Source organism: Pezoporus occidentalis, unplaced genomic scaffold (assembly GCF_034315485.1).
Source record: "Pezoporus occidentalis ecotype Australia unplaced genomic scaffold, CSIRO_AGI_Poc_V1 ctg19, whole genome shotgun sequence".
NCBI lineage: Eukaryota > Metazoa > Chordata > Aves > Psittaciformes > Psittacidae > Pezoporus > Pezoporus occidentalis.
In genome coordinates, this window is record NW_026913748.1 from 7,303,687 (window position 1) to 7,322,948 (window position 19,262).

The 19,262-nt window shown below is 37.9% G+C and overlaps 1 protein-coding gene across 2 annotated transcripts in view; it reads right to left on the reverse strand.

The window, feature by feature from the left end:
- Positions 1 to 1,409: 1,409 nt before the first annotated feature.
- Positions 1,410 to 19,262, reverse strand: part of DCP1B (decapping mRNA 1B) — a 46,565-nt gene continuing 28,712 nt past the window's right edge. For both annotated transcript variants that reach the window (XM_062616694.1, XM_062616695.1), the window contains 4 exons: positions 12,533 to 12,676; positions 10,938 to 11,777; positions 4,296 to 4,544; positions 1,410 to 2,463 (listed from right to left, as the gene is read on the reverse strand). In XM_062616694.1, coding sequence (XP_062472678.1) covers positions 2,383 to 2,463; positions 4,296 to 4,544; positions 10,938 to 11,777; positions 12,533 to 12,676 — 1,314 coding nt within the window. In that variant the 3' untranslated portion in view covers positions 1,410 to 2,382. The remainder of the gene's footprint in view (positions 2,464 to 4,295; positions 4,545 to 10,937; positions 11,778 to 12,532; positions 12,677 to 19,262) is intronic.

The window sequence follows — 19,262 nt, forward strand, 5'->3', positions numbered from 1 at the left end:
GAAGCAGATCCTGCCATCTGAAAGGGAAGCCTACACAAGAAGTTTGGCTTCATTTCTCAACAGAATTCTCTCACTACTTTTACTCTTTGGTTAATTGTCATAATATTCAGATTTTATTTCTGAGCTTTTTCTACCTTCTTACCTTGTACTAGGTAAGCATGCAAGCCAGCTAAAATAACACTTCTCTTCTTTAGCAACTACTCTTCTTTTCTTCACTCCATAAAGGACAAGTTTATGCCTCCTAAACAATCCCAGAAATCCCTTACAGCATAATACAATGACAAGTCCGACCCCGTCAGTGTTACTTGGTGTGGATGTAACCAGAGGAGAGGGCAGTGAGAGGAAACCCTGAATTAGCTCTATCCTTGTCTGCTTTAAGATAAGCCTCAGCATGTCAAGCACAGTGCCAATACTACTGTTGTCATAAACACCAAGAGTTAATGGATGTTTTAAAAAATATGCCTTTAATTTTTGTAAATGCTACATTACTCTGAAAAGCAGTAAATAAGGATGGTTTTAAAATTCCTACTTGCCTTTTGTAAGTAAAAGCTTCCCTCATGACTAAAAAACATATCAAAACCACAGCTTGAGATGCTTGAGGATTATTTTTAGCCACCAGTTACAGAAGTTCTGTTTCAAATGAGGTCTTAACTATGTGTCCCCATCATCATTAAATTGCACTCTCAGGTACCCCAGCATCACAGACACCAATTATGCATGTATGTAGTTTCATACAAACTCTCTTGTGTAGATTCCAATTTCTTCCACACAGTATATTCAGAAATAATACCAATTAACTCGGTAGAATCCCATAAACTTGAATGGCTACATAAATTATTATGGCTACAAGATTAGAATTAGGACTTGCTATCTTTAAATCTGCCCTTCCTGGTATTTGCTCAACATGTTCTTTTCACTGAATCTAAAAGAATCATAAGCAGTTTGGTAACAAAACAGAACTAGAACACAACTTGCTCTCTACAAGCCACCTAGTGTGGGAAAAGTCCAGCAGTTCTGTAGGCATGAGTCTCTTGGGGTTATTCACTTGTCTATAAAGAAAGTAGCTCTCAACTTTTCTTTTTAATATTGATTTAGAACCTTTCTCAAAGAACGTGAGCACTAGAGAAACACCAGATGTAGGTTGAGTGGGAGCAAGTGCTTAAATCGTTACAACTACACTAACTGAAACCTGCATCCAAATTTACACTGAAGAACCTTTACCACTGAAACTACTGAGCTGTGCCTACACCAGAGCCCATAGTAAAGAAGAATGTGTACTCACTTATGGAGTACAGATTGGGTTCTCTGCACCAACAAAAGAAATGCCTCTTCAGCAACATCTCTGGGTTCTAACCTGTAGTAAACTGGCACTTCAGTGGCAGATAATAATAAAAATTATACATAAAATTTATTTCAGTCATTTATGCTAAATGATTTAAAAAATTGTGAGCTTTCTGCCAAGTGTAAAATCATTTTAAAGTCACACAAATGTAAACACATAGTCCATGGTACAATAAAATGAAATCAGCGCATAGGAGGGAATAGCCATTTTATTTTCTTTAGAAACAGATCGATGAAATCACTGTGCTCCAGGACACACTAAAAAAAATTAATAGGAGTTTTACACCAGGTAGCATTCCCCTTAACAAAGTTGTACATTGCTTATCCAATGTGCAGACTGCATCTGGAATAATAGAAACATGAATCCAGTGCCATCCCAGAGCTATGCTGATAGCAAGTACATTCACAAACAAACCCTCCCCCCCAAACACCCGCAGAGTCCCGTTTCTACAGCTAGCTAAAAATATTCTTCTTAAAATAGAAAAAGATTTTTGTACAAAAATTTGGGGGGAAGTCATGACATGTCATCTAAACGGCTTTGCAGTCAGCTAAGCGCGATGATAGCTCAGGCTTCCCGAGACTTTCCCTTCCGAGGTGCCACTCGGGTTTTCAGGTTCCTAAAAGCAGTCCAACATTGCCACCATGTGTTCAGAGATGGGCACGTTCAGACGTTTCGGGGAAAATCCACGTCAAACACCTAGTCAATGAATAACCAACCACACTCCCAAGTAAAAAAGGAAGCCGAATTCTGAGAACTGAGCCCTTATGCAGTGAAACCAATTCCAAGTATGGACCAATGAAAGAAAAATAATTTAAGATATTTCGTTATTAAGTCTTCAGTATTGTGACGCTCTGCTTCCTGAAGGCACAATCTGTTTTTTGCTCACTTCTGTCTCAGTACAGCATGTACTTGCCAACCAGCAAAATCTACATGTATGCAAAATGGTTAAGACCATTCATTTCTTTAAACATAAATGTACTTGAAAATTTGGAAACCTTTTTCCTAGAGTTCAGGGAGAAACTGAGTTTAAAAATGATCTTTCACACAGACTTTTTCATGGCTGCCTTTCTCACACTGAAGAGATATGCTTCATAAATAATATTTAAGAAGTTGTCATCATTCTGAAAAACAAAACAGGTAATTGTTAGTGCATGATAGGCGTTCTGAGTAAAGAGATTAGAAGGTTTCTCCATTTCATGGACCAGTTACATTTCATTCTTACTCTATTTTTAAAAGTGAGCAACAGAAAGGCTGTTTCCTTTACAAAAATATGGATTATTTCCAAGCCTTGCTAGTAGCCTTAAGAAGAACTTAACATGAATATAAACTTCACTGCAGCAAACATGACTGTATCTCTATAAGAAGTAATGGGTATACAGACAGCAGATTTTCCAGACTCGCAGTGGATTTAACTTCAGTCCACTGTTCTTACATGATAACATGGAGGCGATACAACTCTGTAATTTCTTCCCTTCTAGGGATTTCCTAAAGTAGTTTCCTCTATTTAGTAGTTTCCTCCAGCAGCTTCCAGTGATAATTCCAAACATGCCTGCAAGAACAGTGAAACACCCTGGGGTTTGATCCTAAACTAAATCCTACCTGGGCAAATCCTTGCATCTTGTTTAGCTCTTTTAGACTTAATGCTCCTAACTGATGCTGTGTCCTTTGTTCTGATGATTGCTTAACCTTTTCCTTCAGATCAATTTGCAAGAATGGGTCAGCCCACATTAAGAAAGAATGTCATAAGTAGCTTATATAAACATATGAGGATAATTAAAATCAAGATACTATTTGAGGGAAAACAGGAGCATCCAAGATTGTAGTTTTATATAATGAAAAGTAACAGGTAAGAAACTGGCAGCAATATATTTCCAGGTAATTTAGTTATTCCCAACTACCACCAAGAACAGGAGGGTCAAATGCACATTTTGCAGGTAAGTTTAAGAGGGTAAAACCCAATTTTCTTTGAGCAGCTTCCTTTTGAACTTCACATATGGCTTTACTACTATCCAGATACCTGAAGTGTGTAAAGATGATAATTTTATCTTTTAATCCCAAACTAAAAATTCAGGGGAAAAATAAGAAAAGCCTTTAATTTCTTAAAGATACTGCTTTCTTTCCTACTCAGAATCTAGAACTTAAACTGCATTTTAAGTAACTTCAACATTCCAATAATGACTTTTATTTTTATTCGAAAGCCATACAAGCACACAGTTTTGGCCTACAAATTAAATCTGTGTTTCTATTCCTTGTCCTTTGCGGGCAGGTCTTTAGTTATACAATCTCTCCCCAGCTTCTGCTCTTCAGATATTCATCATGTGGCAAGTTAAGGAAAATAACATTCATAATCACCCATATCATCCCAGAGCAGTAAACAATCATCTCATACATAACACTGTCAATGATTTGTCACATTCGAATCTGGAAAATTACAGCAAAAGGAATTTTATCATTTGAACTAGAGAACTGCATTGAATTAACTGAACTATAGTTTTAGGTTATCTAACCTATATTTAAAGTTGCTCACAGTCATCCTGCAATTTTCATTTCCCATCTGAATTCTTCTTACTGCTAACATGCATCTCTGTAATATTTGGCAGCTAGGATAATCACCCATTATTTATTCTTAGCTAAAAATAGAATAGATCTCTCTCTGGCTCATAGATTCACCTTACAAAGTTTTCAGTCATCTTTGTTCTTTTCCATCAATTTTTTTTCTTTCCTGAGCCCAAAATCAGATGCATTAATCAAAATGCAGTTAAGACAGCAGGGTGCAAGGGCAGGCTATCACACCCTCAGTCTATGTCATAGTGCTCTGCTCACATGCAGCCATAAGCATACATTTTAATTATTCATTTAATCTCTAGACAGTCAGATGCAACCGATCACACAGGGTGCTTATATCAAAATGGGTACTGGGATTTTAAGCGAAGGAGAATTCTTGGCACTTTACCTGGATCAGGTGTAGAAGTGTTTCCTGCAGCTGCATCTTTGTCATTGAGCTGCTGCTGGCCACAGAAGGCTCTGTGCTTTGCAGTGGCAAAAGAAGGCTAGCTGAACTAGCAGCAGGTTCTTGGTTTGCTGCTGCTAATCGCCCACTTTCATTTGCTTTTGGTGGAGCAGATGTGGACTGAGTGAACACCATTGGGGACATCAACAACGTAGGAGTCACAGTGGCAGGAATGCGTTGAGGTGAGATTACCTGTTCATATAAAAACACAGTCATCAATTAAACCTATCATCTACTTCATTCTATGGGAATAAAGATGGTCAAAACCGCAGACTGATTTGCAACAGGTAGAGAGACTGCTAGATATCAATGCAGTTACATGAAACTCTATCTCAGGACCACCTACATGAACTATTTACAGATTAAAACACCTTCCATTCAATTTGAGATTGAAGCAATAGATTCAAGTGTGATTAAGCCTATCTGTCAAACAAATGACGTTAGGACAAGAGCATTTTATTACAAAAATCAGACTACTATTAAATATCAGCACTCCCAGAGAATGCAGCTGTAAAGTCTTCTACATAGGGACAGTAAGTCATTATGTTTAATCTTTGTGTATATACTTAACGTGCAAATATCACTACTAAAGACAAACCTCTGTAGCTAATATTAGAAAATGCTTTCCAATTATAACTTTCAAATTACTTTATAATTATATACATAAGTATATATATATTTTTTATTATTTTACTTAAGGAAAGGGGAAGGAAAACAAAGATTAAGTGATTTATCTAAAAAGCCACAGTGAGCTAGTGGCACTGTCAGAAACAGAACTGACTCCTAACCAACACACAGCTGACAAGATCAAAAAAGGCCCTCAAGGAGAAGGAAAACCTTGATGCTGCAGCAGTTCTGCAAGTTCCCTCAGTATCATAACCATGCCAACCTGCAAAGATATGTGTCAAAGAATTTTTACTTTTAAATTTTGCAAAACATCCTGGAACTGTAAACCATGCAGGACTAGGAAATACTATCAGATGTAATATACAACATAATAGGAAGTTTATTCACTCAGTTTGCAGACATTAGAGCTCTCTCCAGGTAATTATAGTAATAAATCTTAATCCTAATCAGCAATTTTCTCTCTATTCAAGTACCCGATATTTTTTTCACAGAACAGAACATACAAAGCAACTGATAGGAGTTCACCAAAGCTCCTCTCTTTTGGACTGGAGGATGATTTATTGCAACTGTATGAAGGTGAAAGGCTACTGAATCACTTTACTCTGTGTCCTGAGTTACATTTCAGTTTTGATGAAAAATTAAGAAAATAAAACTTAGGTTTATGTCCCAGATATGCAAAACAACGTAGTTTAATACTAAAAAACTTCCATATTTTGGTAGCTTGACTTACGCCTAGATTGTTCTACTCAAGACATTTCTGAACAATGTTAGCTAGACTACAATACAAATAAAAATAGAATGAAATGAAGAGAACTGGGATCTCATGCTGTTTTTTGCAAAATTTAAGGAAGCAGAAACACTAGGGGTGAGGGAAGACCCATGGGTATCAGGAAGCACACAATATTGCACCGAATACAAAACTATCCCAGTTCACATTTTAAACCACAACAACATTTTATGTAAATATTGCTTCTCAAATAAAGAGTTCTACTTAAAAACAAAACTCTTGACCTACAGCTTTTTCCTACCCCAGGGCATGTAATCATAACAGCAACCATCAGGTCTATGTTAAAAGCTCTTGAATGAGTTAACGTATTCCTAACTCGCTCTAGGTTTGCTTCAAACAGGAAGGTGGTGCATATGTTTGTGCACCTATGCTTGAAAAACAACATTCTTTTTAGAAGAAAATCAATCCAAGTCCAAAGTGACACCCCTCTGTGGAGTGAGACCTTCAGACTGCACACAGATGTTCACCTGTAAGAAGATTGCTCTCCTACAGTGGAAGACTGACTGCCTCCAGACACTTATCACAATGCTTCTGCTCTACTCAGAAGTAACTTCTCTATAATTTACCTCAAGCAAAATTGGCAGGGTTTGCTTGTACCAAATGATTCTCCCTAATGTCATTTAAAGAATGTATATACAAACTTCTCTCCAAGGGCAGGAACCTCCAAGCAAAGGGATGGTGGTGAGCAGCTGGAGGAGACAAAACTGTCCCACTAATATAGCTGAATCCACACAGACTGTGTCAAAACCTAGATGACATGTCCTTCAGACCCAAAAGACATTCCTCTCCAGAGTCAAAGGCAAATAAACAAAACCTGAGGCAAACTGTGCACTTAATAACATACACTTTCAAACATGTACACGTGGTTTAAAAGATGTAAAAAATTACTTATCTTCTCTGCTTTTTGGTAGCACTTGCCAAGCATATGGAAACTATATGGAATAAGCAATATTGCCATCTACTGGTGACACAGCTAATATCTTCAGGTTACTGCAAAACTTAAAATACTTGTATCAAAAGAACAGAAAATAAATATCATTTTTCAGTCACAGCATTTGTTTCTGTATGCAAACACTGCAATGCAATTTTTGCTAACACTTCATGTTCAAGGCTTCTGCCATTTAACAAATTTACATGAACAACAGGCTTTTTAAGAAACTTACAGGCATATTTTCATTTTAGACTTGGTTCAGATCACCTTCAGTCACTGGGAAAGCTGACACCCAGCAGAAATGGGATGCTGATCTTGGCATTACTAGTTCTAGATATACTAGTTCTATATAGTTCCTATAACACTATGCTTTTGGTGAAAACACTGAAAATGCTCTGTAGAGACTTTAATAGCCCTTGGGCCAATCTTTTAGCTTTAAGCAATTTCTCACAAGACATAACAGCTCTTCCAAAATGCTGTTCATCAATTTCTTCCCCACAGAATCTAACTTGAGTTACTTGTTCATCCAGTCTCTACTGAATTACCTCCAGATCTATCAGGTCAACACTTAAATCTCTGAGTCACTATATAGAGTAGGAGTCTACCATCAGTTGTGCAGCAATAAAGAAAGAACAATAAAATAACACGCAAAATAATCACTGCAGCATATAGAATTCCTTCTCAGAAGCATAAACGCTCACTAAGATACCTATTTGGTATTCTGCGTGGCTGCTGGCAGCAAGATGACACGATAGCTGGCAAATTCACGTAACACCATGAACTGAGGAAAGCATTGGATCTCCTGTAATGAAAACTGGCAGCCTCTGTTGCTTCCTACGCACGCAGAATTCCACGTGCATCAAGTGCTCCTCTGGAACATGAGCACCTGGGTGGGTGCTGTGGGACTCTAACTGGTTTTTAGTGGTATTACTTAAAACTGAGAACATTTAATGTAAGAATGGTTCAGGAACATTAAAGACAATTCCCACGAAAATAAAGCTGGCTACAATGCTAACATTGCTTTGTCTTTCAAATTCAGATTTTTTAAATTGATGTGTAAGAACAGAATCTTAAACTACTTTTCAAAACAAGTTGTAAGTATCTATTTGCATTCCTCCTCTGCATGTCTACAATCTCGTGCTGAAACTGCAGTCAGGACAATTGAAAGGTAATGATGTGATGCTCACACCAGAGATATTAGGTACCATGCACACATTCAGGAGATGTAACACTGTACCAAATACATTCTTGATGGAAAATGCTCCAAATGAGAAAAATGGGCTGCGAGATAAATGGCCTGCTGAAGAAAAGATAAATTTGTGTCAAGGTTATTGTAAGCAGTTCTAAACCCATAATTCTGATTAACATAAACACTTCAGCATGCATGTATCTATAATCAGGATAACTCATGCCTAACACTATGCATATGCTTAAAAGACCACAGCAGATTAATGCCTTTTTATTGCATCTTAAGCACAAGTTACTCACTGTCCACATAAGGAATACTTCACAGAACAGGGCTGGCAACAGACCTGACTGAATGCTTCCGAGTATTATTCTTCAGCTTTTGCTTTTATTCTTTCTTTCTCTATTTTTTTTTCTTTTTTTTGGTAACCGGTCTCTTCCTTTCCATGTGGGAAATCACAGTTCTTACACCATATGGAGAGGCAGAGAAGCCAATTTAAACTTGGACTTGTAATGTGTCAATTGTGGAAAAGACTTGCTTTCATTTTCTTAGTGCTGTTTTAGATGGATTTAGGGTGTTCCTTTAATAATGATTCCAACAACAGACACTGTCCAGATACCTCTCCATTCCTGTCAGACTTTCCAGAATTTGCTTTTCCTGTATAATTAATTGTAGTAGAGCAGGCAATACCAAAAGATAAATAATTACAGAGAACAAACCTTTTGCTGCATTTGTTGTCAGAATCTGCTTTGATCAATTTTGCATGAGCATGTGCAGATATACTTGTGCCAATTCAATTTCACTTGAATGTCTGTCTGCAGGCATGGTAGCACTTAAAGCCTCTGCTTTACAGCAAGGATTATATTATGAAAAGAATAACGTTGGTTATAAAAGTTATTTCAAATTTTTATCTTCCAATTTTATTTATTTTATTTTTTTTCAGAAACAGGCATATTTCATGTGGGTAAATCATGGCATTCTACAGGAACACAGACTCACACCTTCATTTTTAGCTTCCTCCCCTTTTTTCATTCTTGGCAATCTGCTGCATGTGAAAGAGGCCATTCCTTCCAGGTTGCAGAGCTTTAGGTGTCCGAAACAATAATTATTCATACTTTCATTATAATTTTCAGTCTATGCATTAAATCTGCTGCTAAATGTGTGAGAAGAACTGCATCTAATACTGTTTTGGTAGTAGCTGTTGGTCTGTGAAGCCACTCATAGGCAGTCTCAATCTACTTGGTCTGCTCACAGCCATGCAAAGTGAGACTGAGTATCCTCAGCTGCTTTTTTTTTTTTAAGGCAAACTTGCAGCAATAATCACAGTGAATGAGACTTGTAGCAGTGAAGATTTCACTCTTCTCACAAGCTACTGTTCTAGTACTTAGACAGTAAAATCATTGACATTGCATTACATCAGACCTCAATAATTCCCCTTCTGTATTGCAACTAATGCTGGCATTGCAGTCTTTAGCAATATCAACATGTATATGGATTTTTCATTTGAAAATATATCAGCATATTTTCCATTTTTCATTTATGCATAGTGATTTACACAGCCTGGCACTTGCCTCATTTTACCTTCAAAGAAGGAATGTCTCCATGCTATCCGTACATGTACCAGTTAGACAATTTCTTTCATTTATAGCAGGCAAGACCCATTCCCAGTGAAAACAGAAGTAAATTTTTGTGACTCTGGATACTCTTTTAATTCATTAGCACTCCACTAGAAAGTCAGAATACCATCTGTAAGCAACTGCTCCTGAATAATTTCAGTGACTAATCCCCCCAAAACTCTTTCACACAGATTATTCAAAGTCATGCTGCTTTAATTAAAAGAATAAAAATAATGAGAGCTATTTGCTATCGCAAATTAATCTTCCTCTGACCTCTCATGGAATTAGAAATCTTGACATGTCACAGTGTTAGTGACAGATGTGGCCCTTAATTGTTAAATGACTGTTTCAGCTTCTTCATGTGTAATATAACTCTCTAGAATCAGGAGGATTCTTGGAACATGCTGAAGTATTCTGTGGTCTTTCATTTGGGTTTTCAAGAAGTTGCAATAGAAATGCAGCTTTTGAATTTTACACTGAAAAGGTGAATGGTTTTTCATTCGGGTAACTTCTAGACTCCAATACAAGTCAGGCTCCAGCACAACACAAATCTTGTGAACAGTCTGTCCACAATAAAGTAAGTTAAAAGGCACTGAGAGTCATCCTTGAACAGCGAAGACACTCAAGTGAGAAAGATCCTACAGAAAATGAAGTTGTTAACAAAGACAGCAGCTATCCAGGATGAGACATTTCGTAATTGTATACGATGCTTTCCTTAAAAACAGAAAAATGTAGTCGTGAGACACACATTCTCTTGACATCTCCTGAATTTTTTGCAACACCACTCTGACTTCTAGGGTCACAATCACGAGAATTAAAGGTTTTGGTTTTTTTTTGACGGCATTCAGGAACAAGGCCTTTTTTTTTTTAAAAAAAAAAGACATTACATCACAAAAAATAGCTAATGAATACTTGCAGTAGTGCTTACGGTACAAGGTTGCTAATTCATCAATACAAAAAAGATTCAGAAAACTGCTCTTAGAAAGCAACTGATCTTTAAAGCACTTTTAGCAACAGGCATACAAAGGAATGCATACCTGCACAGAGAAAGCCATGACTAATTTTGTAAGAAAAATTATTAAACCCAAAATATTACGTTTAGTAACCACATGAGAAACCTTAAAATAAGTACAACTGAAAACCAGGTGACTTTTCAAAGTGCCTCTGGAAAAACCCAAGACTGCAGTGTTTTTGGTCATTATTGATGTGCAAGAGGTGCAGCCATCAGTATTTACAGTATCACAGCTTAGTAAATCAGAACTTATTTGCTGTTGTTAAATCATCCCCTGCGAAATGAACTATGTACAGCAACATGTGGTAAGAATAGCAACAAGAATACAGTAGTCAAAATGAAACAAAGACTAACCTTGCAAAACATCAAGTTCAAAAGATTGCTAGATTTTTATTATTTTTTTAAATGTTGATGTTTCACATTTACCTGAAAGAGAGCGCTCTGTTTTTCTGTACCCGGTGCCTTTTCTATCCAAGAATCCAGTGGTTTCAATGTATTGGTATTCTGAGTAACGACAGGAAACTTAGCTGCCAAGGTTGGTCTGCTGGATACATGCAACTGTTGTTCTTGTTGCACTATTTGGAGTTTTTTCAGTAACTCTTGAGGTGAAATCACCCCAGAACTGGCTGGTTGATTGCCCGAGAGAGGAAGTGGCTGTCTAGGAAGTTTGGATTGTTCTTTACCAAGTGTCTGAGACTCTAAAGCCTGGCCTGGTAGGGAACCATTGAAATACACCAAAGGTGGCTGGCTCATGTTATTTACTGGTGCTGCTGGTGCTCCAACAGGAGCAGGAGTCCTGCTGAACACAGAAGCTGTTGAGTTCACAGATCCTGTTGCACTGGTGTCCTTTTTAGGCACCGTCCCTGACTGACTTTGCAATTTCTGCAGTAAGCTCTGAGTGCCAGCAGTATCCTGAACTACATGAGATGCTGCAATACCATGAGAAGTCACAGGCTGGAAGAGTCCTGTGAAAGTTTCACCCACAGGATGGGTATTGCCATTTTCACAAAGTCGGTTCTCAGGAAACTCAGAAAGCGGATGAAGGTCTGTCCCACGCACCATAAGCTTCTGAATGGCGGGGCAAAGCTGTTTCTCTGCAGAGGGTGAATGCCTGCTAGGTTCTTCATAGGACAGTGAACGTACTACACCCTGCCTAATAGGAAGATTCTCTTGGTTCTGCTTATTAAGTGGTTCTGAGACATCCGTCTTTTCTTGTTTTCCAAACAGTGCTGTCAAAGACAAGTGCTGTGGTTCAGGATCCACATTCTGTTAGGGGACAAAGGAAAAAGTAAACATAGTTCCCTCATGCATAAGTCACATTAAGTGGTGACATTTAGCCAGCAGTATTCAAGGAAAAGCTGAGAAAACCAATATGTGCTTTTCTTCCAAGAGGATTTTTAATAGTTTTGTCACATAGGAAGGGCAAGACAACAGTTGCCAACCTGCTAATGTGGGAGAATAGCAGTGAACCTGAGAGATAGAAGTGGCTTCACTTCAAACACCATGAAAGAGCATATTCCCTTTCAGCCATCAGTACAATATTAGTAAGAAAGAGAAGTCTCCCCATGTATGAAGTAGGGCCACTTCTTGTGCATCTCCATGTCACAGCTGAATTCAGCTTTTAGGATGCTGCAGCATGATTGAACTTGAAGATATCAAGATACTTTATTTAAAGAACTAACCTAAAAAAAAAAAAAAAAAAAGGAAAAACAAAAAAGAAAACCACAAAAACTGTGGCCCTGCAATTGATTAGACCAGTTTGTAATCAAAGTAGCATCTGAAATTTGAAAGACTGGTATTTCTTTGCTGCCTCAGCATAGTATGCCTGTGACTTACATGCTTCTACATCATGCAGTGGGGGTTGCGGAGCTTTATATAAAACTGATTAGTTTTGCATTAAAATAATTCCTTACAGTCATTCCACCTCAAATTCTTGCACTGACCTTCCAACTCCAATATATATCCCTACATGGTTACTTGATTACAGCAGCACTGGTCAGAAAACACACAAAACATTTTACCTTGCTTTGCTGCTCATTGCTTGTTTTGCTTGCTCGTTGCTGCTGATTTTCACTAGGCTTCACTGGAATTGGTTTGATTAGGTTGGGGTTGTTATAGATTGCAGAGGAACTGGTTATTTGTTTTGGCTCTGAGCAGGTCTTACACTGCAACAGAAAAGAAGTGGTTTTTAGTAAGTGTGACAGTATCTTTTCCTTTATTTCTCCACTATAGTAAAATACAGACATACCCAGATATTCAGTAACCAAAAATACTAGTTGCAGCACTGATTATGAAATATCATGCTATTGAAAGAACTACAACTGCAACCTAATTTTCTAAACCCACAAATCACATGTAAAAATAAACACTTGATTCCAAGACTTCCCGAGCATGAGGTTTCCTTCTCATTTAAATCTCAGTTCTTTTTCTTACCTTCTGCTTTTCCCACACTTAAGAAAGCATAAAATAATTTTTAGAAAGCACCTCAGAAACCAAGCAACAGACATGCTTTTCCTGCATTAGCAGACAGCTAGTAGTACTTCAAATAGATGAAGGATTAATATGGCCATAAAGAACATTTCCAATGCTTTTTTGTTAAGAATTGGAATTATAACTCAGAATCTTTTACATAAATATTCCACATTGTGGGAACCTGGAGGATGCATATACCCACAAAGAAAAGTAATTAAAGGTTTAATCAATTTTTAGAACCAGTGTGTTTTCTTACTAAATATGACAGGATTAATAAAAATATTTATAAAAACACAAGCAGAGACAGATGACTAAAAGTGATCAGGGACATGGAAAGACATGATTTAATTCAGAAGAAATGCACAGAAAATGCTGCCTGAAAGAGAAATAATAAATGGAATAGGAAAAGGAGAACAAGATGGTCCTAGTTTCATTGTACAAAAAATAAGAACATAATCAATGGAACTAAAAAAAGCATTAGGTATACAAGGAATGCTATTGTCAGTAGAAAACAACATATTGGAAGTCACTATCACCTGATACAACTGAATCCAAGAACCCAGAAAGATTTCTTAAAGAATTACCTAACAAAATTAATCCTAACAAGAATATTCACCGTTAATTACCTGAATTTTATGGGATTTAAATTTATGCTGCAGATCTAATGGTTGGGTAAGGAATGATCAGGTTTGGTTTCTCATGCTTTCCTCCAAAGACCCCAGTCTTGTTTTTTACACTACTTGGGACAGAACTGTGGACTGGACAGGCTGCCACATGGACACACTCAAAAGCCATTTCTGTGCAATTATGAAAATGTCAGTGTCCTTTCCAGAACTTTCAGAAACAAACTCGTTAGGATGCAAATGTGTTGGGTGAGAAAACAACCCCTCCTCTCAGATATACAAAACTAATCATTTAATCCATTTCCAACACCTACTGCAATAGTGAACAGGACACTCTGGTTCCAGGGCTGCTTTGTAAAACAGAACTTGATTTCTCAAGGGAGCTCGAGGGGCTCCAAGGACCTACACAGTGCCTGATTTGCAACATTTGTCCTCAGGAATCCCAGCCCCTGAGATTGGTGGGAAGGTCTGAAGTGATGAAGACTTTCTCTTGGTAGAGGAGGATAGGGTTAAGTAGCATGTGGGATGCACTCACAAGAGCTGAGAGACCTGCCTCTGTCATTGTGAAACCACTCTATTTTTGAAAGGTAATAGCAACTGGGGGAGTGAGGCAGAGCAAGGACCAGAAGAAAACAAACATCAGTACTACCTTCAAGAAGGGCAAGAAAGAGGATTTGGGGAACTTCAGGGCAGTTTGCCTCACCTCAATCCCTGGGAAGGCAATGAAACAAATGGTTTCCTACTGGAAGCCATTTCTAAACATGTCAAGGACAAGAAAGTGAGTTGGAGTAGCAAGCATGGATTTACACAGGGAAGATCATACTTGAGCAACCCAGTAGCCTTTTACAGTGAGATGACTGGCTCAGTGGATGATGGGAGAGCAGTGGATATTATTTGACTTTTGCAAAGGTTTTGACAGTGTCTCTCACAACATACTCAAACCATTGATACGCAAACTAGGTAAGTGGACAGTGAGATGGACAGAAAACTATCTGATCTGCTGGACTCAAAATATTGTTGGTATGAAGTCCAACTGGAGGCCAGTCACTCGCTAGTGGTGTACCACAGGGTTTGACATTGGGGTCAATACTGCTTAACATCTTCATTAACGACCTGAATAATGGGGCAGAACAAGCTTTCAGACTATAAAATAGGGCTGTGTAGTTAATAGACCAGATGGTTGTTCTGCCACTCAGAGGGACCTTAACATGCTGAAGAAATTGGCTGACAGGAACATGAAGTTTAATAAAGGGAAACTGAAGAAGAATAACCCCATGTAGTACAGGTTACTACATGGTGCTGTACTAACTGAAAAGCAACTTTGCAGAAATGGACCTGGGTGTTAAAGAAATTTAAGATGAACTGGCAACATGCCCTTGGGGCAAAAGAAGGCCAACAGCATCCTGGGTTGCATTAAGCAGAGCACTGCCATCGAGGGAGGTGATGCTTCAACTCTGCTCAACACAGACCACTGGCTAGACCCTTCTACTGAGCAGTGCAGTGCTACGTCTAGTTCTGGGATTACCCACACACACACACGTGACTGTGTTCACTGAAAGTCTATGAAGTTGATTTAAGCACCTGTCAAGCAAGGAGAGGCTTAGTCTCCAGAAGATAAGGCTCAGGATATAATATCAATGTCAATAAATACCTGATGGGAAGAAGTAAAGATGACCGAGACAAACTCTTTTCAGTGGCGCCCAGTGAAGACAAGAGTCATAAGGGAAAAATTAGAATATACAAAGTCTTGTTTAAATCTAGGAAAAAACTTGCTTACTTTAAGGATGTTTGAATACTGGAACATGTAGCCCAGAGAGGATGTGGTGTCTCTGTCCATGGAGATATTTAAAACCTGACTTAACACAGTCCTGAGCAACCCACTATAGCTGATACTCCTGTAAATGGGGAGGCTGGACTTGGCTGTCTCCTTAGATCCCCTCCAGTGTCAATGATTTTGTGAGTCTCTCCTGAAAAATCATCTGGTGATGTTGGGACAGTCAAGAGCTTCTGCAGTGCATTTCTGATTGTGAAGTATAAACGTAGTTCCTGTCATGTACCTGGCTTTCTCCTATTGTATGACAATTTTTGGCTCAAATGATGCCCTTAGAAATAACTTTAAAGCACGTACAGTCATGCCACAGGGTGGTTAGCTATTCAGTTTCAAGAAAGAACAAGCACCTGTCTCTTCTTTCCTGGTATACCCCTGCTGCATAAAGCAAGAAACTTCCTCAAGCACTAGATTGGAAAAAAACATGAAGAACAACATACTGACTTTGCCAGTAACGCAGAGCTTCACAGCAAAACTGAATTTCAGTTACATATGAAATCATGTAGCAAGTACCCCATGGCTAATTTGAGTAGGCCACATTCAACATATGAATATATTTAAACTCAGATACACTTTTTGTCCTCCATGGGAAAAATCAAAGAAATAATTTTACTAGAATGTGGTATCTCATTCACCCAGAGCCTTGCTACCCATCTCACAGTGCAGAGCAAGTCTGATGACCAAAGATGTCCCAAAATTTAAACAAAGAGTTAAGTCCAAAGACTATACATGATAAGCAAAACCGTTTACTTTTAAAGCTAGTCCATGCTTAATTCCTTTATCTATGATTCTGGATATTTATGATTCTGGATATCTATGATTCTGGCTATCTATGATTCTGGATGATTCTGATTCCTCTATCTATGATACTGGAAGCACTCGAAAGAAACCTACACTTTTCAGTTTTGCTAAGCAGTTAATATTTAAAATGTTTATGAATGGACTGTTATAAACAATCATAACAGAAAGAATCTATGAAGAAACAGTGCAGAAAACGAGCCTACAACACTAACATAACTATTAAAGCTTTTACACTAAGGAAAAGTTTCCTTTCCATTTATTAGCTCTGAGTTAAATTTATCAATGTACTGCTCAAACAAATTGTTTTCTTAGGTTCTTCTTAGCTTACACATTGTTATCCTTGAACTTAGTAACTTTTTTGTTGTTCTTGTTTTTTCCTACAAACTTTATTTTCTCATAATTTCCAGGCAGTTCATATGGACTCTCAACAATGTCCTACTATGGAGCCTTCTGCAACTTCACCATTTCTTTTTAAAAATTAAATACACTTGGACAAATGACTGAATTATTCTTAAACCACTTTCTCACCCAGTTTCTGACTGGTGACATATGTTGTGTCTCATTCACTTAATGACAGTTAAGCCTCTTACCTAATATATTACCAGATGAAAGTTTTCTTCATAGTCCAAATAAGTGCTTCCTGTGGCCCTATTTGATCTATACTAAAACAAGTTCAGGTAGTTTTCTGGTTTAGACTGCACAGATCCCACATAGAAAAAAATATACTTCAGTAACATGAAATAGCTTTTCTTCTCCCAGACTGTTCTCTTTGTAACAACGCTGCCTTTTCTTCAATATACCCTCTTCTTACTGATATTTTTCAGCATAACGTTTGGGGCTAAAATCATAGAAGCATGTATTTAAACTTTATCATGATGAATAACATACTCGTGTGTATCTCACAATGAGTTCTCCAGAATTTAAATAATACCCTTATTCCCCCAGGGTATTTTAATAGGCTGAATTCTTCAGAAACTGTGAGTACCTTAGCTTCTACTGTCATACTCTGCATGAGCACAGGACTAAGCATGTAAAAATGAGGTGAGGAACAGTGGAGTTTCTCACTATGTGAGCATTTTTCAGACCAAATTCCTCAGCAAAATGAATGGCAATATATACAAAGGCCTACAGAGAATGAGACTGAACTATCATCTGGTACCATTCCCATGATTTGATAAAACGGCTAGAGAGAAGTATGCTGAAGAGGAAAAAAAAAACAACCTGTGATGATTTCAGAGGCTCAGAATATAGTCATTTTGGCAGATAGAGAGCATGGCCTTGCTGATGAGTAAGTTCAGAGCAACAACATGACATTTTAAGCAACTGTCAAGTGGACAGGTAAAGAAGATATCATATGCCATAATCAAGAGCAAAAACAGCATGAAAGAAATGTCACCATGCTCTTTAGTGATAGAACCAGAAGAGTACTCATCATCTACTACACTTGACAATTACTCTAGCTTGGTTCACTGGTCTGTCCTTTAGTCACGTGTCTTGTTCAAAGCTATGTTCCTACAAAAGATGCATAAGAAATCAAAAGGTTCGAAGATTGAGCCAAAGAAAGGCTAAGAAACATTGGAAAAAAGCAGAATATATGGTAAATCTCAATCAAAAAGAACAAGACCATCACTGAGGATATTTTAGGTAAGTTTGGTATGGTCAGAGACACAGGAGTCAAACAACTGCTCTATGTTGTGAGATTTCAAAATCTACATGTACAATATGAAACTCAAGCTGACCAGGACATTTTCGAAGTAAACAGACAAAGGGCAAGCGTGGTACTTCAGTACGCATTTCTCCTGAAGCAAATACCATGTCACATCCCAATCTCATGGTCTGTAGCAAAAACCTGACTTTGAGACATGTAACTGCAAACACCTGTCAAGTACAAGGAGGAGGTTCTAGAAGGTCTGATACAAGGAAAGAAGGTCAGCCAAGACCTGATGGAACTTAGAAGAGTTTCTGTACTTAGATGTCTATGCTGAAAGGGATGAAGAGGACTTTGAAGTTGTCAGAGCTTGAGTGCAAAGCTATAAAGCCCTGGAAACTGCAGATTTCCTAAAGCAGCCACAAGATGACATTAATGAACATGATATGAAGGTGTACAAGGTGTTTAGCAGAAGAGAGGAACTAAGGAGGACAAAGATGCTGTCAAAGAGCAGTAGTAAAGATTTCCAGTCAGAGCCCTGCTTAAGTGAGACAGAGAGAACCAATTCAGACTGTTTAAGAATAGCAGTGCAGTCTCTGCATCATCAAAGCTAAGTATGGCACAGTGCCCTCAGGAAAGCTAGGCCTTCTGGATCCTACTATCAAGTCTTTCACACAGTTAATGAATCAAAAGCTAAGGCACCCAAAAACTTAAAAAGTATATTCCTCTTCTGGCAGTGCATTACCACTGGAATGTTTTGTTAAAAGACAAAAAAGTGAAAGAAACAGTCAAAACCAGAAACAGAAGTCCAGAGGCTGTGCTTGCTCGCTACCAGAAATGATGTTCTTATCAAATCCTTGTGTGTCCTTAGTAATGAAGAAGAACGCTTCAGTTATTTTTGCCACATCAACCTGACAAAGGATGCCTGCCTAATCTGACCCTTAGATCAAAGCTGGTGTAGTAAATAGGTAGATGCTGTAGAAGAAGTGCATAGCACAGAGCTAAAACCAGAGCTTGTCTTGTAGGACAAGAAAAGGCACAATGGTTAAAGAGAAACACATTTTGTCATGCTTCATTCTGTATCCTAGCAGCTCTTCAGCTCTTTATCTCCCCAGCTATCAATCATTATGAGGCCAGCTAATACCACTTCTTCTTACCAGAGATCAAAAGAAGGCAAGTGTAAGACATTTTTTTTTAAATATTTTAGTGGTTTAAGAACTTAAAGTTCCATTAATAAAAAAGGAGGTGGGAGGCTATGTGTTTTATTTTACATGTAAGCTTTAAATGTGTAACTTAATTTAGGAATAAGATATACCCCTCAAAGTTAGCTACACTCTTAAAAAAAATCCACAACACTATATTAAATCCTTATTACAGAA